Genomic DNA, 26,892 nt, shown 5'->3' on the forward strand with positions numbered 1-26,892 from the left:
TGGGCAGAGCCCTCCATCTCTCTACCTGGACAGAGCCCTCCATCTCTCTACCTGGTCAGAGCCCTCCATCTCTCTACCTAGTCAGAGCCCTCCATCTCTCTACCTGGGCAGAGCCCTCCATCTCTCTACCTGTTCAGAGCCCTCCATCTCTCTACCTGTTCAGAGCCCTCCATCTCTCTACCTGTTCAGAGCCCTCCATCTCTCTACCTGGGCAGAGCCCTCCATCTCTCTACCTGTTCAGAGCCCTCCATCTCTCTACCTGGGCAGAGCCCTCCATCTCTCTACCTGGGCAGAGCCCTCCATCTCTCTACCTGGTCAGAGCCCTCCATCTCTCTACCTGGGCAGAGCCCTCCATCTCTCTACCTGGGCAGAGCCCTCCATCTCTCTACCTGGGCAGAGCCCTCCATCTCTCTACCTGGGCAGAGCCCTCCATCTCTCTACCTAGTCAGAGCCCTCCATCTCTCTACCTAGTCAGAGCCCTCCATCTCTCTACCTGGGCAGAGCCCTCCATCTCTCTACCTGGTCAGAGCCCTCCATCTCTCTACCTGTTCAGAGCCCTCCATCTCTCTACCTGTTCAGAGCCCTCCATCTCTCTACCTGGGCAGAGCCCTCCATCTCTCTACCTGTTCAGAGCCCTCCATCTCTCTACCTGGGCAGAGCCCTCCATCTCTCTACCTGGGCAGAGCCCTCCATCTCTCTACCTGGTCATCTCTCTACCTGGTCAGAGCCCTCCATCTCTCTACCTGGGCAGAGCCCTCCATCTCTCTACCTGGGCAGAGCCCTCCATCTCTCTACCTGGGCAGAGCCCTCCATCTCTCTACCTGTTCAGAGCCCTCCATCTCTCTACCTGTTCAGAGCCCTCCATCTCTCTACCTGGTCATCTCTCTACCTGTTCAGAGCCCTCCATCTCTCTACCTGGTCATCTCTCTACCTGGTTAGAGCCCTCCATCTCTCTACCTGGGCAGAGCCCTCCATCTCTCTACCTGGGCAGAGCCCTCCATCTCTCTACCTGGGCAGAGCCCTCCATCTCTCTACCTGGGCAGAGCCCTCCATCTCTCTACCTGGACAGAGCCCTCCATCTCTCTACCTGGGCAGAGCCCTCCATCTCTCTACCTGGGCAGAGCCCTCCATCTCTCTACCTGGGCAGAGCCCTCCATCTCTCTACCTGGGCAGAGCCCTCCATCTCTCTACCTGGGCAGAGCCCTCCATCTCTCTACCTGGTCATCTCTCTACCTGGTCAGAGCCCTCCATCTCTCTACCTGGTCATCTCTCTACCTAGGCAGAGCCCTCCATCTCTCTACCTGGACAGAGCCCTCCATCTCTCTACCTGGTTAGAGCCCTCTATCTCTCTACCTGGTCAGAGCCCTCCATCTCTCTACCTGTTCAGAGCCCTCCATCTCTCTACCTGGGCAGAGCCCTCCATCTCTCTACCTGGGCAGAGCCCTCCATCTCTCTACCTGGGCAGAGCCCTCCATAAGGCCAATAAAAGAGCAGTAGACTCTTCCCATCCACTCCACCCTGAATTGCAGCTCCTTCCCTCTGGACGCAGATACACACTACCTCAGGTCAAATTATTTATTTTTTAAATGGGCCAAGTTCTCTTTTATTCTCTTTTATGCAATTCTGCAACATAAAAAATGTGGTACTAATTGCACTTATCACTTACACTATGAAATGATGGGAGGAGGTTCATTAGTGGCCAGGTGTTGTATTCATAATGATGGGAGGAGGTTCTTTAGTGGCCAGGTGTTATACTCATAATGATGGGAGGAGGTTCTTTAGTGGCCAGGTGTTATACTCATAATGATGGGAGGAGGTTCTTTAGTGGCCAGGTGTTGTATTCATAATGATGGGAGGAGGTTCTTTAGTGGCCAGGTGTTATACTCATAATGATGGGAGGAGGTTCTTTAGTGGCCAGGTGTTATACTCATAATGATGGGAGGAGGTTCTTTAGTGGCCAGGTGTTGTATTCATAATGATGGGAGGAGGTTCTTTAGTGGCCATGTGTTGTATTCATAATGATGGGCGGAGGTTCATTAGTGGCCATGTGTTGTATTCATAATGATGGGAGGAGGTTCATTAGTGGCCAGGGGTTATACTCATAATGATGGGAGGAGGTTCATTAGTGGCCATGTGTTGTACTCATAATGATGGGAGGAGGTTCATTAGTGGCCAGGTGTTGTATTCATAATGATGGGAGGAGGTTCTTTAGTGGCCATGTGTTGTATTCATAATGATGGGAGGAGGTTCTTTAGTGGCCATGTGTTGTACTCATAATGATGGGAGGAGGTTCATTAGTGTCCAGGTGTTGTATTCATAATGATGGGAGGAGGTTCATTAGTGGCCATGTGTTGTACTCATAATGATGGGAGGAGGTTCTTTAGTGGCCATGTGTTGTATTCATAATGATGGGAGGAGGTTCATTAGTGGCCATGTGTTGTACTCATAATGATGGGAGGAGGTTCATTAGTGGCCATGTGTTGTACTCATAATGATGGGAGGAGGTTCATTAGTGGCCAGGTGTTGTACTCATAATGATGGGAGGAGGTTCATTAGTGGCCATGTGTTGTATTCATAATGATGGGAGGAGGTTCATTAGTGGCCATGTGTTGTACTCATAATGATGGGAGGAGGTTCATTAGTGGCCAGGTGTTGTACTCATAATGATGGGAGGAGGTTCATTAGTGGCCAGGTGTTGTATTCATAATGATGGGAGGAGGTTCATTAGTGGCCAGGTGTTGTACTCATAATGATGGGAGGAGGTTCATTAGTGGCCAGGGGTTGTACTCATAATGATGGGAGGAGGTTCATTAGTGGCCAGGTGTTGTACTCATAATGATGGGAGGAGGTTCATTAGTGGCCATGTGTTGTATTCATAATGATGGGAGGAGGTTCATTAGTGGCCATGTGTTGTACTCATAATGATGGGAGGAGGTTCATTAGTGGCCATGTGTTGTATTCATAATGATGGGAGGAGGTTCTTTAGTGGCCAGGTGTTGTATTCATAATGATGGGAGGAGGTTCATTAGTGGGCAGGTGTTATACTCATAATGATGGGAGGAGGTTCATTAGTGGCCAGGTATTGTATTCATAATGATGGGAGGAGGTTCATTAGTGGGCAGGTGTTGTACTCATAATGATGGGAGGAGGTTCATTAGTGGCCAGGTGTTGTACTCATAATGATGGGAGGAGGTTCATTAGTGGCCAGGTGTTATACTCATAATGATGGGAGGAGGTTCTTTAGTGGCCAGGTGTTGTACTCATAATGATGGGAGGAGGTCCATTAGTGGCAATGGAAAAGTCTGGAGACACTGGTCTCAGTTAGTCCTGTAGACAGGAGGGATTTACCTGCAGCACTCCCCTGACCTGCAGCACTTCCCTGACCTGCATCACTCCCCTCACCTGCAGCACTTCCCTGACCTACACCACTCTCATGACCTGCACCACTCTCCTGACCTGCAGCACTCCCGACCTGCACCTCTCCCATGACCTGCACCACTCCCATGATCTGAATCACTCCCCTTACCTGCACCATTCCCCTGACCTGAACCACTTCCCTGACCTGCACCACTCCCCTGACCTGCACCACTCCCCTCACTTGCAGCACCCCCTCTACCTGCACCACTCCCATGACCTGCACCACTCCCCTTACCGGCACATTCCCCTGACCTGCACCACTCCCCTCTCCTGTACCATCCCCTCTACCTGCACCATTCCCCTGACCTGAACAACTTCCCTGACCTGCACCACTCCCCTGACCTGCACCACTCCCCTCACTTGCACCACCCCCTCTACCTGCACCACTCCCATGACCTGCACCACTCCCCTTACCGACACATTCCCCTGACCTGCACCACTCCCCTGACCTGCACCACTCCCCTCTCCTGCACCGTCCCCTCTACCTGCACCACTCCCATGACCTGCACCATTCCCCTGACCTGCACCACTCCCCTTACCTGCATCATTCCCCTGATATGCACCACTCCCCTGACCTGCACCACTCCCCTGACCTGCACCACTCCCCTCACCTGCACCACCTCCTCTAGCTGCACCACTCCCCTGACAGGCACCACTCCCCTTACCGGCACCATTCCCCTGACCTGCACCACTCCCCTCTCCTGCACCACTCCCCTCACCTGCACCACTCCCCTTACCTGCACCATTCCCCTGACCTGCACAACTCCCCTGACCTGCACCACTCCCCTGACCTGCACCACTCCATTGACCTGCACCACTCCCCTGACCTGCACCACTCCCCTGACCTGCACCACCTCCTCTACCTGCACCACTCCCCTGACCTGCACCACTCCCCCGACCTGCACCATTCCCCTGACCTGCACCACTCCATTCACCTGCACCACTCCCCTGACCTGCACCACTCCCCTGACCTGCACCACTCCCATCACCTGCACCACTCCCTTGACCTGCACCACTCCCCTGACCTGCACCATTCCCCTGAACTGCACCACTCCCGTGACCTGCACCACTCCCCTGACCTGCATCATTCCCCTGACCTGCACCATTCCCCCGACCTGCACCACTCCCCTGACCTGCACCACTCCCCTGACCTGCACCATTCCCCTGACTTGCACCACTCCCCTGAACTGCACCATTCCCCTGACCTGCACCACTCCTCTGACCTGCATCATTCCCCTGACCTGCATCACTCCCATGACCTGCACCATTCCCCCGACCTGCACCACTCCCCCGACCTGCACCACTCCCCTGACCTGCACCACTCCCCCGACCTGCACCACTCCCCTGACCTGCACCACTCCCCTGACCTGCACCACTCCCCTGACCTGCACAATTCCCCGACCTGCACCACTCCCCTGACCTGCACCACTCCCCTGACCTGCACCACTCCCCTGACCTGCACCACTCCCCTGTCCCGCACCACTCCCATGACCTGCACCACTCCCCTGTCCCGCACCACTCCCATGACCTGCACCACTCCCATGACCTGCACCACTCCCCTGTCCCGCACCACTCCCCTGACCTGCACCACTCCCCTGTCCCGCACCACTCCCATGACCTGCACCACTCTATTCACCGCTATGATCCACTCCCTGTGCCCTCTGATTCACCTCACAGCAACAATGGTGAACACTAACTCTTTACCATCCTCATAATCTCCCTGCATTCACAGGGACAACATGACTTATTAACAATATTTGAAATGCTAACCCAATGACACATTCATTGTCATGGCATCTCTGTAGACATTCAGTGCATACAGACATTCCTAACCAGCAGAACAGGTTATGTCTGTCAACAGACAGGGTTAACTATACTAACAGCTGCTGGGTCCTGAAGGCATGTCTGACATGGTGAGAAACTTTCCAAACGTATTGAGTAGTTGTTACGCTACTTAGCTGCTGTGTGCCTTCAGGTGTTGTGGAGCACAGCTGGTTGATGTTGGTATGTTTGTTCAACCCACCCCCTCTCTACCTCCTCCATCTACTGCTGTTCTCTCTCTACCTCCTCCATCTAACTGCTGTTCTCTCTCTACCTCCTCCATCTACTGTTGTTCTCTCTCTACCTCCTCCATCTACTGCTGTTCTCTCTCTACCTCCTCCATCTAACTGCTGTTCTCTCTCTACCTCCTCCATCTACTGTTGTTCTCTCTCTACCTCCTCCATCTACTGCTGTTCTCTCTCTACCTCCTCCATCTACTGCTGTTCTCTCTCTACCTCCTCCATCTACTGCTGTTCTCTCTCTACCTCCTCCATCTACTGCTGTTCTCTCTCTACCTCCATCTACTGCTGTTCTCTCTCTACCTCCTCCATCTACTGCTGTTCTCTCTCTACCTCCTCCATCTACTGCTGTTCTCTCTCTACCTCCACCATCTACTGCTGTTCTCTCTCTACCTCCTCCATCTACTGCTGTTCTCTCTCTACCTCCTTCATCTACTGCTGTTCTCTCTCTACCTCCTCCATCTACTGCTGTTCTCTCTCTACCTCCTCCATCTACTGCTGTTCTCTCTCTACCTCCTCCATCTACTGCTGTTCTCTCTCTACCCCTCCATCTACTGCTGTTCTCTCTCTACCTCCTCCATCTACTGCTGTTCTCTCTCTACCTCCTCCATCTACTGCTGTTCTCTCTCTACCTCCTCCATCTACTGCTGTTCTCTCTCTACCTCCTCCATCTACTGTTGTTCTCTCTCTACCTCATCCATCTACTGCTGTTCTCTCTCTACCTCCTCCATCTACTGCTGTTCTCTCTCTACCTCCTCCATCTACTGCTGTTCTCTCTCTACCTCCTCCATCTACTTCTGTTCTCTCTCTACCTCCTCCATCTAACTGCTGTTCTCTCTCTACCTCCTCCATCTACTGTTGTTCTCTCTCTACCTCCTCCATCTACTGCTGTTCTCTCTCTACCTCCTCCATCTACTGCTGTTCTCTCTCTCTACCTCCATCTACTGTTGTTCTCTCTCTACCTCCTCCATCTACTGCTGTTCTCTCTCTACCTCCTCCATCTACTGTTGTTCTCTCTCTACCTCCACCATCTACTGCTGTTCTCTCTCTACCTCCACCATCTACTGCTGTTCTCTCTCTACCTCGTCCATCTACTGCTGTTCTCTCTCTACCTCCTCCATCTAACTGCTGTTCTCTCTCTACCTCCACCATTTACTGCTGTTCTCTCTCTACCTCCTCCATCTACTGCTGTTCTCTCTCTACCTCCTCCATCTACTGCTGTTCTCTCTCTACCTCCTCCATCTAACTGCTGTTCTCTCTCTACCTCCATCATCTACTGTTGTTCTCTCTCTACCTCCTCCATCTACTGATGTTCTCTCTCTACCTCCATCTAACTGATGTTCTCTCTCTACCTCCACCATCTACTGTTGTTCTCTCTCTACCCCTCCATCTACTGCTGTTCTCTCTCTAACTCCACCATCTACTGTTGTTCTCTCTCTACCTCCACCATCTACTGTTGTTCTCTCTCTACCTCCACCATCTACTACTGTTCTCTCTCTACCCCCTCTTTTTGTGGACCCCAGGAAGAATTGCTTCTGCTTCTGCAAAAGCTAATGGGGATCCTAATAAACCAATAAACCACCTCCCTCCCCCTTCTCTCTCTCCATCCCTCCCTCCCCTTCTCTCTCTCCACCCCTCTCTCCCCTTCTCTCTCTCTCCATCCATCCCTCCCTCCCCCTTCTCTCTCTCCACCCCTCTCTCCCCCTTCTCTCTCTCTCCATCCATCCCTCTCTCCCCCTTCTCTCTCTCCATCCCTCCCTCCCCTTCTCTCTCTCCATCACTCCCTCCCCCTTCTCTCTCTCTCCATCCATCCCTCCCTCCCCGTTCTCTCTCTCCACCCCTCCCTCCCCCTTCTCTCTCTCCATCCCTCCCTCCCCCTTCTCTCTCTCTATCCCTCCCTCCCCCTCTCTCTCTCTCTCCAACCCCTCCCTCCCCCTTCTATCCCCTCCCTCCCCCTTCTCTCTCCATCCCTCCCTCCCCCACTAAAAGCCAGATCAGAAACAGCTTTCATTACTCAGGTTCAGTGAGGCCATCAGATGACATTAGAACTCCCTGCTCCACTCTCCTCTGTCAACAAGAGGGGGAATACGTGAAAACACCAGGATGTTTGTGGCTCCACAACCTTTTCTCCCCACTCGTCTGGTTTAGAATCTCTGGACTAATATGCTAGTCAATTTTTCATTTATTTTGTAAATGTTTTATTCTATCCTCCTGAGCCTCTTTACTGAGTGGGAACTTCAACTCCCCAAACTCCCCTCAATAGCCCTTAAACCAGACACCGCTCCCCTCGTGTTGCCTACGACACCAGGGGTCAAACTGGAGACCCCATAGCCCCAGTGATTATTACAGCTTCAACTTACCACACACACACGCACACACGTGCGCACGCACGCACACACACACACACACACACACACACTTCTCTATCTGCCTATTGAAGCCCTGTCTCTGTCTAAAGGAATTATTGATGAACTTGAGAAGAACCCCTCTGGTCTTTGCCTATGCCACTGGGATATTGAGAGAATCTAAGAACAGAACTGAATCAAATAAACTGTGTGGAGGAATGGCCTACGGCAGGATAGGAATGGGCTGGATCAAATACATTTAGAGTACATCCCTGACACAAAAGCATTACTTTAATGCTATCCTCTACCTCCGCGGTATTCAAGAGAAGTTTTTATAAAAGTGAGAGGGATATTTCACCCCTGGAGACCAACACAGGTGTGCCTTTCAACTAGTTTAGAGAAGTTTTCAAAAAACGGAATATTCCTGTTTTTCTGTGATAGTTCCACACTATGAGGTTGAAATAACACTGACGTGTTTGTGTAAGGGCTGTTTGAAGCATGTTCAGTTGGGAAAGAACTATCGGCCACATCATGACGTCACAATGTGATCCTATTATAATAGACCAATGACTGTGGGCTCTAGACCATCCTATCAGCCAATCAGGGCTGTTTATGTAAATATCTTAACGCCCACACGCTCAGACTGAGCATTTCAAGGGCCAAATATTTAAAAAAATATATATTGTGGAGTTATTTTAAGTAAATAAAACACGTCAGTTATTTATTAGACATAAATAGATGATTAAAACAATTTTAATAGAACGACTGCATGGGGGCTTTAATAGTGCAACAACACTGATACCAATATTAGTCATCCATGCTGTAAAAATAGAGAGAAAATGTTTGGTGAACACAAGCCAAAACGCACAGCAGCTAGCTAACGCCATATCTGTCCTCACATCATTATCATCATCATCTCCATCTCTGTCCTCCCATCATCATTACTGTGACCTGACCATGGTCTTAGGTCAGCAGCTTTACACTCCCCCCCCCACACACAAACATGAGATGTTCTGTTGGTTGGGGTTCATTGTTAAACACCAGTGAGAGAATGAGAGAGAGTGAGAGAGAGTGAGAGAGTGAGAGAGAGTGTGAGAGAGTGTGAGAGTGTGAGAGAGTGTGAGAGAGTGAGAGAGAGAGAGTGAGAGAGAGTGTGAGAGAGTGTGAGAGTGTGAGAGAGTGTGAGAGAGTGAGAGAGAGAGAAAGAGAGAGAGAGAGAGAGAGAGAGAGAGTGAGAGAGTGAGAGAGAGTGAGAGAGTGTGAGAGAGTGTGAGAGAGTGTGAGAGTGTGTGAGAGAGTGTGAGAGAGAGAGAGAGAGAGAGAGAAAGAGAGAGAAGCACAAACTGCTACTTAATTAGCACAGACACCAGATCAAGCTATTACAGGTCTGTGCCATGGCTAGTCACCAGCCGCCTCTGCATCGCTACTACTGATGGAAGCTGGGAGTGTCACAGTGTGTGATCTCCATACCTCAGGGAGATGTTTAGGCTTCACGGGGGCTTGTTTAGCGGTGTGTGTCTGTGTATATGTATGTTTGCACACACCTGTGTGTGTTTGTGTGTGTGTCTGTATGTTTGCACACACCTGTGTGTGTGTATGTGCATGCGTGTGTGTGCGTGCGTGTGTGTGAGTGTGTGTGTGTGTGTGTGTGTGTGCGTGCGTGCAAGTGCGTGTGTGTGTGTGGGTGAGTGCGTGGGTGTGTGTGTGGGTGGGTGGGAGTGTGTGAGTGCGTGGGTATGTGTGTGTGTGTGGGGGGGGTGAGTGCGAGTGCGAGTGCGTGGGTGGGTGTGTGTGTGTGTGGGTGTGTGAGTGCGTGCGTGCGTGCGTGCGTGGGTATGTGTGTGTGTGTGTGTGAGTGCGTGCGTGGGTGTGTGTGTGTGTGTGTGTGTGGGTGGGTGGGTGTGTGTGTGTGTGTGTGTGTGTGTGCGTGGGTGGGTGTGAGTGCGTGGGTGTGTGTGGGTGGGTGCGTGCGTGCGTGTGTGCGTGTGTGTGGGGGTGTGTGAGTGTGGGTGGGTGTGTGGGTGTGGGGGGGGAGTGTGGCAGAGCAGAGTCTCATTAAGACAGGGGAAGCTGGGAATCAGGACTCTCTATCTGTTACTGGCACAGCCTTTACATAGAGAGCCTGCGGGCCATGACTGTCATGAGAGGAGAAAGGAGAAGGCCACACAGTGGTAACAGCATAGGGCTTTATGTTGCACTGACTGACATGTGTGAGAATTCAATAGAATAGAATACTCTTCAGTGGACTACTCCAGAGGATGTGCCATTGTGGTTGAAAAGAAAGTGCAGTGGACAGACAGACAAACAAATACATTTCTCTCTGTCTTCCTGTTCAGGTAACTACAAGCTTCACTCCATTGATCTATGTGCGTGCACAGGGGTGGAGTTTGGTTTTTGGAGTAGCGCCAGTCCCACTCCCACCCACAAGGTGGTGTTGGAAACATTTTTAGTTTTTGTCTTGTAATTTTGTGAAAGCAAGGATGACTTGCCTTCCCTTTTGCTTGTAGTAGCTAGCTGGCAGCTTGGCTAGCTGGCTTTAGCCTGGCTAAAAACATAGCAAGTTAGCTAGCGTTTTTAGCTTCCCACATCTCAATGTGAAATAATCATATTTATAATTTAAAAAATAGGACCTGGCCAATATTGTTCTACTTGCCGGTGTAAATTACAACATTATCCCAGTTTAATATGCTGCTTGTGTATTTATTAACATCAGAAAAAAAATCGGATCAAGTCATCATGTTTTGGTCACAGATAAAAAAGCACCTGGCTAGCTAGTTGGCTACAGTAGCGTCTACCATTTCACAATCACCTGGACTCACTAGTTATTACTTCTAAACAAAATACCTTTTTGGGTGGAATCTTGTTGTTCGGGTTACTGTTTGAAATGTCACTACGATTATATTTGGTTATCAATGCAAAATAGGCTACTTTGATGAATAGCCTATAGATCAGACAAAGGAACCAAGCGACATCACTGCCCCGGCGGCTGCGGCAGGAATTATACGGATTGTCTCAATATTCCGGGTAGTAAAAAAGTATGTAAAATGCTAGATCGTATCACAAGGAGCCGCCCTTTTGTGACGAAAAAACGCCATCGCAACGCTCCGAATCTTGCGTCTGTGTAGAGCTTGTAGTAAACTTTACACATCCAAAAGGCCACCAGAGTTTAATTGTCGTTGTGGTTCAGCTCGTCAAAGAAGAAAGGCAACTGGGATAAATTATCCAGATTAGTGATAAAAGTATTGATGTCATAGTGATGCATTTATAATGTATGGCAATGAATGATGTAATTGGAAATGCAATCATGTAAGTATTAATTGTGGTGCTGATGTGGCTTTTGAAAAAAAAAGATAAACACTTTTTCACCAATTAAAATCCCTCCTCATCTTCACTCTCATGACGTATCTCCCCCAAATAATAAAATCTGTCAACTGTAACTAACATTGAGACAGAGCAACCCATGTCACGGGTTAAAACCTGAGAATATGAAGGGAATTTGAGAAAGGAGAGTATTAAACTTTGTGAGGCTGAGTACAAACCTGGTTCTTATGCTTTAAAAAAAACCTTCCTTTACTTTGCCTTGCCCCATGTAAAACTTCTAGGCGATCAATGACTCATAAACTAAGTCATGGTAACACAAATAATATTGTCGATCAATGCTAGAAACCCCAGAGCCCTTCTGAGTCCCTTTAAGCCTGAGCTGTCACGAAAAATTATTATTCAACATTTCCTTAAGGTTATGGTCTAATCTCCACCCCCGCCCTGATCCTTTCACACACTGCGTCGACACGCCTTAGATAATGACTTAACCACGCTGCACAACCTTGCCACACCCGAGCCCGGCGTCTGCCAGGGCTGCTAATGTCTCCCCAATCCAGAACTATCCAGAAAGACAACAAAGAAAAAGAGAAATGCCAAAGACAGCCAAGATAGACTTAGAGAGACTGGAAAAACACACAAAAACACATTATTCATATCCACACAGTCCAGTTCTGGTGTTGAGGGACAAAATGTGCTTTTTTTTAATATATCAGACAATGATGCATTCTGGATGGAGAGCTCACAGGAAGTGCTGTGGTCCCCACGGGTAGCAAACAGTTTCTCAATGTTCTGTGTCATTGAGGTTGATTGAAACGTGGGTGAAGCACAGCAGATGGGAGCAGGAAATGATGCCAGAGCTTTTGTGGGATAACCCGCCGCCACATCCTCCCTCAGTCCAGTCCAGCTCAAAGTGAACGTACCAGGAGTTGAGTGGATGAAAATGCTGCTACAAACTCACTCCAATCATTAAACTCACTATTTAACCAACAACCCATCTATTGTTGTGACTACTTGGACCTACCATTCCATATTGAAACCAAACCATATGATTTGAATGAAAAGTATTTGAATAAACATGAAAACAGTGAATGTAAGAAGCTCACCATTTTAAATAGGCTACATGTCGTATTAAACAGCATATAAACACTCTAAATAGTTCAGGAGACAGACAGGGACAATAAGAAGGCTATATGATTTCAATTATTTCAAGGCTATAGCCTACAAAGAAATACACTGTGAGTGTGACACACTAGGCTGGTAGGCAGTCAGGGACATTAGGTCCTCAGCATTTAAACAACATTTCTTTGTATTAAATCATTATAGTCTATAAATTGTGCATACAGGCTGTGACTTAGCCTACTTAGAATGAAATATAAATGAAATAAAAAATGACTTATTAGTGTCTTTGAATTCATTTTTAGAAACAAGAGTTTGTCCAGTCTGTGGCTTCAGGCTCATGTGATGGTGTCTGGAGAGCCGGCCAGCAGCAGGGAATATCCTCTCCACACTTGCCGAGCCACTGGGGATGCTAAACACCCTTTAGGCCACTCTTGCCAGGCGGCGCAGAGATGCACAGTTGTTATTTCACTTTTCTATAGGTAGTCCTTAATTAGCTACCCACCTCGGTCCTTTCTTTTCTCATGTGCACGTAGTAAGTACACCATCATGCTTTGGGGATATGTGTCTTTTCAGATTCCACAATGATTCTTTAGTTGAGGACATTACATCACCACACTCCCTCTCTTGGTTCTCATCTTTGTAAGTCACCTTGTTTTAGCACCTGTGTGTTTTATCAGTTTCTTTATGAAAATATTTAGCGAACTCCAAGACAGTAGCTAAAGCAAGGGGCTATAGTAGCACACAAGTAGACTACAGATGCATGCTGGGCCGGGGATGCCCTGAGCTCGTGAAGTGAGCGCTACTGAAAAACTACCGGCGCAAAATTGGAGGGGGCGAGATGGCCGAAGCCCCAGCATTTGTGAATCTCGCTCCGCGCTCCATTCAAATTGGGTAAGCTCTGCTCCTCGCGTTGCTCCAGTCAAATTGGGTAAGCTCTGCTGCTCGCGTCGCTCCAGTCAAATTGGGTAAGCTCCGCTCCTCGCGTCGCTCCAGTCAAATTGGGTAAGCTCCACTCCTCGCGTCGCTCCAGTCAAATTGGGTAAGCTCCACTCCTCGCGTCGCTCCAGTCAAATTGGGTAAGCTCTGCTCCTCGCGTTGCTCCAGTCAAATTGGGTAAGCTCTGCTCCTCGCGTCGCTCCAGTCAAATTGGGTAAGCTCCGCTCCTCGCGTCGCTCCAGTCAAATTGGGTAAGCTCCACTCCTCGCGTCGCTCCAGTCAAATTGGGTAAGCTCCACTCCTCGCGTCGCTCCAGTCAAATTGGGTAAGCTCCACTCCTCGCGTCGCTCCAGTCAAATTGGGTAAGCTCTGCTCCTCGCGTCGCTCCAGTCAAATTGGGTAAGCTCCGCTCCTGGCTTCGCTCCATTCAAATTGGGTAAGCTCTGCTCCTGGCTTCGCTCCATTCAAATTGGGTAAGCTCTGCTCCTTGCGTCGCTCCAGTCGAATTGGGTAAGCTCTGCTCCTGGCGTCGCTCCAGTCAAATTGGGTAAGCTCTGCTCCTCGCGTCGCTCCAGTCAAATTGGGTAAGCTCCGCTCCTGGCTTCGCTCCATTCAAATTGGGTAAGCTCTGCTCCTGGCTTCGCTCCATTCAAATTGGGTAAGCTCTGCTCCTCGCGTCGCTCCAGTCAAATTGGGTAAGCTCTGCTCCTCGCGTCGCTCCAGTCAAATTGGGTAAGCTCTGCTCCTCGCGTCGCTCCAGTCAAATTGGGTAAGCTCTGCTCCTGGCGTCGCTCCAGTCAAATTGGGTAAGCTCTGCTCCTCGCGTCGCTCCAGTCAAATTGGGTAAGCTCTGCTCCTGGCGTCGCTCCAGTCAAATTGGGTAAGCTCTGCTCCTCGCGTCGCTCCAGTCAAATTGGGTAAGCTCTGCTCCTGGCGTCGCTCCATTCAAATTGGGTAAGCTCTGCTCCTCGCGTCGCTCCAGTCAAATTGGGTAAGCTCTGCTCCTCGCGTCGCTCCAGTCAAATTGGGTAAGCTCTGCTCCTGGCGTCGCTCCAGTCAAATTGGGTAAGCTCTGCTCCTGGCGTCGCTCCAGTCAAATTGGGTAAGCTCCGCTCCTGGCTTCGCTCCATTCAAATTGGGTAAGCTCCGCTCCTCGCGTCGCTCCAGTCAAATTGGGTAAGCTCTGCTCCTCGCGTCGCTCCAGTCAAATTGGGTAAGCTCTGCTCCTCGCGTTGCTCCAGTCAAATTGGGTAAGCTCTGCTCCTCGCGTCGCTCCAGTCAAATTGGGTAAGCTCTGCTCCTCGCGTCGCTCCAGTCAAATTGGGTAAGCTCCACTCCTCGCGTCGCTCCAGTCAAATTGGGAAAGCTCTGCTCCTCGCGTCGCTCCAGTCAAATTGGGTAAGCTCAGCTCCTGGCTTCGCTCCAGTCAAATTGGGTAAGCTCCGCTCCTGGCTTCGCTCCATTCAAATTGGGTAAGCTCTGCTCCTGGCTTCGCTCCATTCAAATTGGGTAAGCTCTGCTCCTCGCGTCGCTCCAGTCAAATTGGGTAAGCTCTGCTCCTCGCGTCGCTCCAGTCAAATTGGGTAAGCTCTGCTCCTCGCGTCGCTCCAGTCAAATTGGGTAAGCTCTGCTCCTGGCGTCGCTCCAGTCAAATTGGGTAAGCTCTGCTCCTCGCGTCGCTCCAGTCAAATTGGGTAAGCTCTGCTCCTGGCGTCGCTCCAGTCAAATTGGGTAAGCTCTGCTCCTCGCATCGCTCCAGTCAAATTGGGTAAGCTCTGCTCCTGGCGTCGCTCCATTCAAATTGGGTAAGCTCTGCTCCTCGCGTCGCTCCAGTCAAATTGGGTAAGCTCTGCTCCTCGCGTCGCTCCAGTCAAATTGGGTAAGCTCTGCTCCTCGCGTCGCTCCAGTCAAATTGGGTAAGCTCTGCTCCTCGCGTCGCTCCAGTCAAATTGGGTAAGCTCCACTCCTCGCGTCGCTCCAGTCAAATTGGGTAAGCTCTGCTCCTCGCGTCGCTCCAGTCAAATTGGGTAAGCTCAGCTCCTGGCTTCGCTCCATTCAAATTGGGTAAGCTCTGCTCCTGGCTTCGCTCCATTCAAATTGGGTAAGCTCTGCTCCTCGCGTCGCTCCAGTCGAATTGGGTAAGCTCTGCTCCTGGCGTCGCTCCAGTCAAATTGGGTAAGCTCTGCTCCTCGCGTCGCTCCAGTCAAATTGGGTAAGCTCCGCTCCTGGCTTCGCTCCATTCAAATTGGGTAAGCTCTGCTCCTGGCTTCGCTCCATTCAAATTGGGTAAGCTCTGCTCCTCGCGTCGCTCCAGTCAAATTGGGTAAGCTCTGCTCCTCGCGTCGCTCCAGTCAAATTGGGTAAGCTCTGCTCCTCGCGTCGCTCCAGTCAAATTGGGTAAGCTCTGCTCCTGGCGTCGCTCCAGTCAAATTGGGTAAGCTCTGCTCCTCGCGTCGCTCCAGTCAAATTGGGTAAGCTCTGCTCCTGGCGTCGCTCCAGTCAAATTGGGTAAGCTCTGCTCCTCGCATCGCTCCAGTCAAATTGGGTAAGCTCTGCTCCTGGCGTCGCTCCATTCAAATTGGGTAAGCTCTGCTCCTCGCGTCGCTCCAGTCAAATTGGGTAAGCTCTGCTCCTCGAGTCGCTCCAGTCAAATTGGGTAAGCTCTGCTCCTGGCGTCGCTCCAGTCAAATTGGGTAAGCTCTGCTCCTGGCGTCGCTCCAGTCAAATTGGGTAAGCTCCGCTCCTGGCTTCGCTCCATTCAAATTGGGTAAGCTCCGCTCCTCGCGTCGCTCCAGTCAAATTGGGTAAGCTCTGCTCCTCGCGTCGCTCCAGTCAAATTGGGTAAGCTCCGCTCCTCGCGTTGCTCCAGTCAAATTGGGTAAGCTCTGCTCCTCGCGTCGCTCCAGTCAAATTGGGTAAGCTCCGCTCCTCGCGTCGCTCCAGTCAAATTGGGTAAGCTCCGCGCCTCGCGTCGCTCCAGTCAAATTGGGTAAGCTCTGCTCCTCGCGTCGCTCCAGTCAAATTGGGTAAGCTCCGCTCCTCGCGCCGCTCCAGTCAAATTGGGTAAGCTCCGCTCCTCGCGTTGCTCCAGTCAAATTGGGTAAGCTCCCCTCCTCGCGTCGCTCCAGTCAAATTGGGTAAGCTCCCCTCCTCGCTTCACTCCAGTCAAATTGGGTAAGCTCCCCTCCTCGCTTCACTCCAGTCAAACTGGGTAAGCTCCCCTCCTCGCTTCACTCCAGTCAAATTGGGTAAGCTCCGCTCCTCGCTTCGCTCCAGTCAAATTGGGTAAGCTCCGCTCCTAGCGTCGCTCCAGTCAAATTGGGTAAGCTCCCCTCCTCGCTTCACTCCAGTCAAATTGGGTAAGCTCCGCTCCTCGCTTCACTCCAGTCAAATTGGGTAAGCTCCGCTCCTCGCTTCGCTCCAGTCAAATTGGGTAAGCTCCGCTCCTCGCTTCGCTCCAGTCAAATTGGGTAAGCTCTGCTCCTCGCGTCGCTTCAGTCAAATTGGGTAAGCTCCGCTCCTCGCTTCGCTCCAGTCAAATTGGGTAAGCTCCGCTCCTAGCGTCGCTCCAGTTCCTCTCACATACTCTGGCTAGCACAGTTCGAGAAGACATCAAATATACAGAACATGTCCACAATGAAATATATACAATTGCCTGACCTTGGGGAGAAGATATTTCAAACGGAACCCAATTCTAGTTCAATGTCAGATGGCTGTGCTGGTGAAGGCTTTGCATGAAATTTCATAAAAGGCCCCTTTGTGAGGCACTTGTCTTCTACTAATGGTGAATTCTAAGGCAGTCTGTTCTCTCCACACCTTTAGGACTACAGACAAGCCCCAAAAATAGCCTGAGCCACTAGTCTTATCTCTGACTTTAAACGCCGTTTTCTAGATATTTAAAAACTCATTAAGAATGACTGAATGAGGCCAGTTGGCATTTTGTGGCAAATATCCCGATTGTGAAGCCTCTGAGTTAGCATGAAATCTCCAGGAGGTGTGTACTGTATAAACACAGAACACATATGTACAGAACAGGGCTCCGGGCAGCCGAGCGGAAATGGAGGAAAACTCGCCTCCCTGCGGACCTGGCATCCTTTCACTCCCTCCTCTCTACATTTTCCTCTTCTGTCTCTGCTGCTAAAGCCACTTTCTACCACTCTAAAGTCCAAGCATCTGCCTCTAACCCTAGGAAGCTCTTTGCCACCTTCTCCTCCCTCCTGAATCCTCCTCCCCCTCCCCCCCCTCTGCAGATGACTTCGTCAACCATTTTGAAAAGAAGGTCGACGACATCCGATCCTCGTTTGCTAAGTCAAACGACACCGCTGGTTCTGCTCACACTGCCCTACCCTGTGCTCTGACCTCTTTCTCCCCTCTCTCTCCAGATGAAATCTCGCGTCTTGTGACGGCCGGCCGCCCAACAACCTGCCCGCTTGACCCTATTCCCTCCTCTCTTCTCCAGACCATTTCCGGAGACCTTCTCCCTTACCTCACCTCGCTCATCAACTCATCCCTGACCGCTGGCTACGTCCCTTCTGTCTTCAAGAGAGCGAGAGTTGCACCCCTTCTGAAAAAACCTACACTCGATCCCTCCGATGTCAACAACTACAGACCAGTATCCCTTCTTTCTTTTCTCTCCAAAACTCTTGAACGTGCCGTCCTTGGCCAGCTCTCCCGCTATCTCTCTCAGAATGACCTTCTTGATCCAAATCAGTCAGGTTTCAAGACTAGTCATTCAACTGAGACTGCTCTTCTCTGTATCACGGAGGCCCTCCGCACTGCTAAAGCTAACTCTCTCTCCTCTGCTCTCATCCTTCTAGACCTATCGGCTGCCTTCGATACTGTGAACCATCAGATCCTCCTCTCCACCCTCTCCGAGTTGGGCATCTCCGGCGCGGCCCACGCTTGGATTGCGTCCTACCTGACAGGTCGCTCCTACCAGGTGGCGTGGCGAGAATCTGTCTCCTCACCACGCGCTCTCACCACTGGCGTCCCCCAGGGCTCTGTTCTAGGCCCTCTCCTATTCTCGCTATACACCAAGTCACTTGGCTCTGTCATAACCTCACATGGTCTCTCCTATCATTGCTATGCAGACGACACACAATTAATCTTCTCCTTTCCCCCTTCTGATGACCAGGTGGCGAATCGCATCTCTGCATGTCTGGCAGACATATCAGTGTGGATGACGGATCACCACCTCAAGCTGAACCTCGGCAAGACGGAGCTGCTCTTCCTCCCGGGAAGGACTGCCCGTTCCATGATCTCGCCATCACGGTTGACAACTCCATTGTGTCCTCCTCCCAGAGCGCTAAGAACCTTGGCGTGATCCTGGACAACACCCTGTCGTTTCTCAACTAACATCAAGGCGGTGGCCCGTTCTTGTAGGTTCATGCTCTACAACATCCGCAGAGTACGACCCTGCCTCACACAGGAAGCAGCGCAGGTCCTAATCCAGGCACTTGTCATCTCCCGTCTGGATTACTGCAACTCGCTGTTGGCTGGGCTCCCTGCCTGTGCCATTAAACCCCTACAACTCATCCAGAACGCCGCAGCCCGTCTGGTGTTCAACCTTCCCAAGTTCTCTCACGTCACCCCGCTCCTCCGCTCTCTCCACTGGCTTCCAGTTGAAGCTCGCATCCGCTACAAGACCATGGTGCTTGCCTACGGAGCTGTGAGGGGAACGGCACCTCAGTACCTCCAGGCTCTGATCAGGCCCTACACCCAAACAAGGGCACTGCGTTCATCCACCTCTGGCCTGCTCGCCTCCCTACCACTGAGGAAGTACAGTTCCCGCGCAGCCCAGTCAAAACTGTTCGCTGCTCTGGCCCCCCAATGGTGGAACAAACTCCCTCACGACGCCAGGACAGCGGAGTCAATCACCACCTTCCGGAGACACCTGAAACCCCACCTCTTTCAGGAATACCTAGGATAGGATAAAGTAATCCTTCTCACCCCCCCCTTAAAAGATTTAGATGCACTATTGTAAAGTGGCTGTTCCACTGGATGTCTTAAGGTGAACGCACCAATTTGTAAGTCGCTCTGGATAAGAGCGTCTGCTAAATGACTTAAATGTAATGTAAATGTAAATGTACACACACAAACGCACGCACACACACACACACACACACACGCCAGACACTGCTGCTAATCTGTGTGATCTCCTCTCTCACAGTCTGTGAGTTGAAGGATGATGACTCAACGTTTTCTCAAGTCTCCAAGTCATTGTGAAGGAGGAGTCCTTAAAGATGGCCGCTGTGTTGTTAACTATGTGCTGATGTCCGCTGATTGACAGCCTGGGAGTCAAATGCCGATGTCAGATCCACAAAGCGGCTGTTCATAGGGAGCCAAAGACCCGTCGGCATCACCAGAACGGATGGACATTAACTCCAAAGCCAAATCAAACTGCGAGACATTCAATACACAATTTCTGTGCTGTGTGTGTGTGTGTGTGTGTGTGAGAGAGATCGTTGTGTCTGCAAGTCTCAGGGTGGCTGGAAACAATATCTCAATTAGACCGGTCGGAGCTCAGAGAGAGAAAGAGGGTGAACTAACCAGAGGCGGTTCTTCCTGCTGTTCTGCTGGCTCAGTCTTACCTCATTAGGGCTGAGCAGAGGACAGTGTAAAGGGAGACAAAAGTCAGCTTTGGGAGATTGATAAACATGGTGGGAGACTAGAGCGAGACATTAGGGATGTGAGGGATGAGAACATAATAGAGGATCTCTGGTATGACACAACTCTGAGTTCCACCATTCATCATTCGGGGGGGGGCTTCAAAATGGCCGCCACCTTGGGCCTCTCTCTGCACTGCAGGGACCTTCAGCAGAGCACAGCAGCAGAACATAGGCCCTTAAAACACCCTGACAATGTAGTCCAAAACAGGCAGTTTTTTCATGAATAGAGATGGGTAGTGGACAGGAGAGAGGGTGAGGAAGGGGAGAGAGTGGAGAGTTGTCTTACCCGTAAGAGTGACTGGGACTCCTCCTTGGCCTTGCCATCGGTGGGTGAGGAGTACTGCTGCGCCAGAGGCCCAGGTTTGTCGGCCCCACCGGGAGTCTGTCCTGGAAGGAAGGCCTTGGTGTCGACCCCCCCCAGACTGAACACCAGGCCTGGGGAGTCCCTGAGCACCACTGAAACCCCCTTCTGCTGCTGGTGGTGGTGCTCCTGCGAGGCAGCCACGGCGTTGAGTAGACTCAGGGCGCCCTGGGGGAACTGGGCCGGACTACCCCTCAGGATGTCCCTGGCCCGCTCCTTAGGCACCCACACAAGGCCTGCTGCGTGGGCTTGGACCTGGGCCTCTCTGGCCTCCATCCAGCCCTTGGACCCCTGGGCCTCCTTCTCGTCCAGGGCCTCGCTCTTCACCCCTTCGGCCCCGGGCCCTGCCTCGGCGGCGCGGCTCTCTGGGGGAACCAGACTGTAGAGCTTGAGGTCGCCCTTGCTCTCCTCCTTGATGCTGAGGGTGGAGGGGGTTGTGGCGGAGCAGCCGTTGATGGTGACGAAGGAAGCGGAGGGATGGGAGGAGGAGGCGGAGGTCTCTTTGCAGTGGGCCGTGTTGAAGTGATCCAGCAGTGACAAGGTGTCGGAGGCGGTGAAGCTGCAGTGGCGGCACCGACAACAGCCATGGACTCTCCTACAGGGAGCAGACAATCGAAGGGTTAATAAAAGAGGGACAGTGTTAACAAAGAGAAAGCATGCATCGACAGGGAGAGGGAAAGAGTGGTTAGACAACATCATCGGGAAATGAATACCGGCTTGGTCAACACTGTAGGTATTATTCTGTTTTATATATACTCAGGGTTTTTCCGCTGTATTTAATAATAAAAATAATACTTTTTAAAACTTTTATAGCGCTATTCATTACATAAATAATCTCAAAGTGCTTTATTGATCCCAGGGAGATACGACTACTCCACATGACTGTACGTATACAGACCTAATCAACTAAATACAGTGCCTTGCGAAAGTATTCGGCCCCCTTGAACTTTGCGACCTTTTGCCACATTTCAGGCTTCAAACATAAAGATATAAAACTGTATTTTTTTGTGAAGAATCAACAACAAGTGGGACACAATCATGAAGTGGAACGACATTTATTGGATATTCCAAACTTTTTTAACAAATCAAAAACTAAAAAATTGGGCGTGCAAAATTATTCAGCCCCTTTACTTTCAGTGCAGCAAACTCTCTCCAGAAGTTCAGTGAGGATCTCTGAATGATCCAATGTTGACCTAAATGACTAATGATGATAAATACAATCCACCTGTGTGTAATCAAGTCTCCGTATAAATGCACCTGCACTGTGATAGTCTCAGAGGTCCGTTAAAAGCGCAGAGAGCATCATGAAGAACAAGGAACACACCAGGCAGGTCCGAGATACTGTTGTGAAGAAGTTTAAAGCCGGATTTGGATACAAAAAGATTTCCCAAGCTTTAAACATCCCAAGGAGCACTGTGCAAGCGATAATATTGAAATGGAAGGAGTATCAGACCACTGCAAATCTACCAAGACCTGGCCGTCCCTCTAAACTTTCAGCTCATACAAGGAGAAGACTGATCAGAGATGCAGCCAAGAGGCCCATGATCACTCTGGATGAACTGCAGAGATCTACAGCTGAGGTGGGAGACTGTCCATACGACAACAATCAGTGGTATATTGCACAAATCTGCCCTTTATGGAAGAGTGGCAAGAAGAAAGCCATTTCTTAAAGATATCCATAAAAAGTGTTGTTTAAAGTTTGCCACAAGCCACCTGGGAGACACACCAAACATGTGGAAGAAGGTGCTCTGGTCAGATGAAACCAAAATTGAACTTTTTGGCAACAATGCAAAACGTTATGTTTGGCGTAAAAGCAACACAGCTCATCACCCTGAACACACCATCCTCACTGTCAAACATGGTGGTGGCAACATCATGGTTTGGGCCTGCTTTTCTTCAGCAGGGACAGGGAAGATGGTTAAAATTGATGGGAAGATGGATGGAGCCAAATACAGGACCATTCTGGAAGAAAACCTGATGGAGTCTGCAAAAGACCTGAGACTGGGTCAGAGATTTGTCTTCCAACAAGACAATGATCCAAAACATAAAGCAAAATCTACAATGGAATGGTTCAAAAATAAACATATCCAGGTGTTAGAATGGCCAAGTCAAAGTCCAGACCTGAATCCAATCGAGAATCTGTGGAAAGAACTGAAAACTGCTGTTCACAAATGCTCTCCATCCAACCTCACTGAGCTCGAGCTGTTTTGCAAGGAGGAATGGGAAAAAATGTCAGTCTCTCGATGTGCAAAACTGATAGAGACATACCCCAAGCGACGTACAGCTGTAATCGCAGCAAAAGGTGGCGCTACAAAGTATTAACTTAAGGGGGCTGAATAATTTTGCACGCCCAATTTTTCAGTTTTTGATTTGTTAAAAAAGTTTGAAATATCCAATAAATGTCGTTCCACTTCATGATTGTGTCCCACTTGTTGTTGATTCTTCACCAAAAAATACAGTTTTATATCTTTATGTTTGAAGCCTGAAATGTGGCAAAAGGTCGCAAAGTTCAAGGGGGCCGAATACTTTCGCAAGGCACTGTATATTGTAAAAGGCTCAGCTAAAGCTAAAATACAGGGTCCTTCCACCTCGAAAAGCATAAGAACAATGATTTTGACACAAACCACCCCAACAACAAGTATTCATTATCAGTGCTCTTTGTCTGACAAGTAGCACAGCGCTGCGGCTCTAGGTATTGTTTCTTCATGCTATGTAATGTATTCCCAGTGAATTTGCTCATGTTTTTTTTTCATCCCCTGTTCAAAGAAAATAGTCATTGAAGTTGTTAGGTTTAGGTCCTGTCCGACATCCTGATATTACCAGGTTCTGACCACTAGATGGTGGTGTTCCGTTTTTTGTTTTTGTTTTTTTAACGTTAAATGGATAGTTAAAGGGATAGTTCACCAAAATTACAAATTGGTTTCCTAAGCCTGTAAGCGGTCGATGGTCCACCATAATTTGCAAATAAATTCATAAAAAATCCTACAATGTGATTTTCTGGATTTTTTTCTTCTCATTTTGTCTGTCATAGTTGAAGTGTACCTGATGAAAATTACAGGCCTCTCTCATATTTTTAAGTTGGAGAACTTGCACAATTGGTGGCTGACTAAATACTTTTTTGCCCCACTGTACTTGTTGTTGGGGTGGGATTGGCATGGGGCGAGGGGTGTGGGGGGTCCATGGGTGGCTCTTCACAATTTCTTTGGATTCCTCATTTCTTACTCAATATCAGAACAAAGTTTGGTCCAAATCTGATTTTGGGTACTATATTTTTTTGAATATTATATGAATCCAATAAATTAAAATGGACAATTTGGATTCAATCAATTAGCTTATTTTCTCAGAGATCAAATGAATGTTCCAGGAATGCTAATCTTGTCTGTTTCTAACTACATGATTTCAATCTGAGATGGTGGGTGTCATGACTTGCTGAAATGACATGTAAGACCTTTAGACTTTTTTCTTATGATCCCATGGCTAACACTGTTTGAAGAAAAAGCAAACCTCATACAGGAAGTAGAATATGCCAGCCCTAGTCCCCACTTCCTGATGATAGTCTGAGAAAAAAATCGATGAAGTTGTTATTTCAATCAAAAAGTTACGAGTTCAATCAATAATATTATTTAAATTGAATGAATCTCACTGTCTCACGCCATCTCACATGCATTCTCCAACCTCCAATCATCATATATCAAATTGACCAATCATTATGATTCACATGAAAACTTCAGCTAAATAAGCAGTTGGGTTTTCCACAGAAACACAATGAAGCATCACAGCAGAAACACACTGCTTTCATTTCCTGTTGATGTAGCCACGTCACCATAGAGACACCCAACGTATGCGTTGGTGCCCAAATAAATAAACACAACTTCCTCGCCCACTCCTGTTTATTTGACCAGCATCAACAAGAGAGCTTGGAGTGTGGTCATTCATCCCCTCAACTCTTCAGACTTACACGCACACACACACATGACCACTAAGAATAACTACATTGTTGAATAGAGAACTTCTCTGTGACTCTAATCTGATTATACTCCAACTGAAACCCAAACAAAACAAACAAAAACAATAACTTAGAAACAAATTACCGCTATTGTTTTGGGATACAGGAAATTACATCTACAGGTATGTACTGTTGTACTGTTGCATTCTAGGATTTCCCACTGACAAATTATTACACCGTACAACACTGATTGTTTTATACCAAATAAAAATGTTGGTGTGTCAAGGTTAGGGTTTTCCGGTAATAGTCGGCTTTTGTCTGATTAATTTTTTTTTATAGGAAAGCCTAAAAATAGAATTGGCACCGGGAAAAGAATAAATAAATTCCCAATGTGAAATAATGTTTTTAATCCTCTTCATTGATGGAAATACATTTGACAGGTCATGCTTATCGGTATACAGGTTCATTTGCATAATTGAGTGTAATTAAATTGGTGCGTGTGTACAGCATATTCCTTATGTATCTTACTTATTATACGCATACAGCATACAGATAAAGAGGCTTTTGAGCGGGAAATCTGTCACACAGGAAATGCGTAGGCAACAGAAGGCTGGCGTCATCAGCGTGTCACACACCACTTTGCAATGAGCTGGAAGCAGTATGTATTTTAAAAACATCAATTCAGCAAAAAATGAAACGGCCCTTTTATTCCAAACCCTGTCTTTCAAAGATAATTTGTAAAAAAATCCAAATAACTTTACAGATCTTCATTGTAAAGGGTTTAAACACTGTTTCCCATGCCACTAACAGCTTACAGACGGTAGGCAATTAAGGTCAAAATTATGAAAACTTAGGACACTAAAGAGGCCTTTCAACTGACTCTGAAAAACACCAAAAGAAAGATGCCCAGGGTCCCTGCTCCTCTGTGTGAACGTGCCTTAGGCATGCTGCAAGGAGGCACGAGGACAGCAGATGTGGCCAGGGCAATAAATTGTAATGTTCGTACTGTGAGACGCCTAAGACAGCTACAGGGAGACAGGACAGACAGCTGATCGTCCTCGCAGTGGCAGACCATGTGTAACAACACCTGCACAGGATTGGTACATCCGAACATCTCACCTGCAGGACAGGTACAAGTTGGCACCAACAAATGCAGAGTTACACCAGGAACGCACAATCCCTTCATCAGTGCTCAGACTGTCCGCCGTGGCTGAGAGAGGCTGGACTGAGGGATTGTAGGCCTGCTGTAAGGCAGGTCCTCACCAGACATCACCGGCAACAAAGTCGCCTATGGGCACAAAACCACCGTCGCTGGACCAGACAGGGCTGGAAAAAAGTGCTCTTCACTGATGAGTCACGGTTTTGTCTCCCCAGGGGTGATGGTCAGATTTGTGTTTATCGTTAAAGGAATGAGCGTTACACCGAGGCCTGTACTCTGGAGCGGGTTCGATTTGGAGGTGGAGGGTCCGTCATGGTCTGGGGCGGTGTGTCACAGCATCATCGAACTGAGCATGTTGTCATTGCAAGCTATTTTAACGCTGTGCGTTACAGGGAAGACATCCTCCTCCCTCATGTGGTACCCTTCCTGCAGGCTCATCCTGACATGACCCTTTTTTTTGAGTTTATACTTAATTGTCTGAAACCTCAACATTTTGCTTCATATTATAAGGCATGTCTTACCTTGCTTCAAAGTAGCCAAAATCAGACCATATCAGTGGAGGCAATTATTTGATATCAACTTTCATGTATTGTCCAGTAGCCAAAGGAACAAGTGTGATCATATTAACAACTCATGTAGTTGCTGCATATTAGTTCTCCCTTCTTTCAATTTTTTTTACGGATATTTTAATCTCTGTCACATGAAACTGCTCACATGTGTAGTGTGCTTTTCACAATGGTGTTTTCCCACTAATTGCATAATGAACATTTGACTGTAGCCTCCTGCCTTGTGTACATTGCTGTGCTAATAATGTGAAGAAATAATAGTTTATCAACATTTGAAGGTAAACGTTCTGATCTGTTGCATCAGACTCATTGATTTTTAGCGTTGTTTTTTTTATGTAGGCTTGGCCTAATGGTTGTATGAACTTGGGATCTATTGTCCCACAACTGTCCCAGAGTCTGCTTGGAAAAGGCTTGTTCTTTCTCGACAAGCTGACCAATAGAATAGGTCAACGTTTCTACTATGGGGGATAGTAGATTGACACAGGTTAGTCATTTTGCTGTTCATTACTTGTCTTGTTGGCTGAGAAAAAGTAAATGTGGTCAGTTATTCTAACACAGTGGTTCCCCACCAGGGGTGCAAAGGGGTTACTTAGTCTGTCCACAGGAAGTACTTCAGAAGACTCATGAGATCATAGACCTACTGGTAACATGCACATGAAGGGGTACTTCAGGGGTCCTCCGGGCAGAGCAAAACTCTGTTTAGAACTCAGTTGGTGGAACAGTACTTCAGAATTCAGTTGGTGGTACAGTACTTCAGAATTCAGTTGGTGGTACAGTACTTTAGAACTCAGTTGGTGGTACAGTACTTCAGAATTCAGTTGGTGGTACAGTACTTTAGAACTCAGTTGGTGGTACAGTACTTCAGAATTCAGTTGGTGGTACAGTACTTCAGAACTCAGTTGGTGGTACAGTACTTTAGAACTCAGTTGGTGGTACAGTACTTCAGAACTCAGTTGGTGGTACAGTACTTCAGAACTCAGTTGGTGGTACAGTA

At 48.8% G+C, this 26,892-nt stretch overlaps 1 protein-coding gene across 6 annotated transcripts in view; it reads right to left on the reverse strand.

Moving 5' to 3' along the window:
• LOC115125604 (zinc finger transcription factor Trps1-like) overlaps positions 1-26,892 on the reverse strand; it is a 254,130-nt gene that overhangs the window by 124,598 nt on the left and 102,640 nt on the right. For all 6 annotated transcript variants that reach the window (XM_065018017.1, XM_065018012.1, XM_065018015.1 and 3 more), the window contains one exon: positions 20,153-20,822. In XM_065018017.1, coding sequence (XP_064874089.1) covers positions 20,153-20,822 — 670 coding nt within the window. The remainder of the gene's footprint in view (positions 1-20,152; positions 20,823-26,892) is intronic.

Source organism: Oncorhynchus nerka, linkage group LG4, assembly GCF_034236695.1.
Source record: "Oncorhynchus nerka isolate Pitt River linkage group LG4, Oner_Uvic_2.0, whole genome shotgun sequence".
In the NCBI taxonomy this organism is placed as follows: Eukaryota; Metazoa; Chordata; class Actinopteri; order Salmoniformes; family Salmonidae; genus Oncorhynchus; species Oncorhynchus nerka.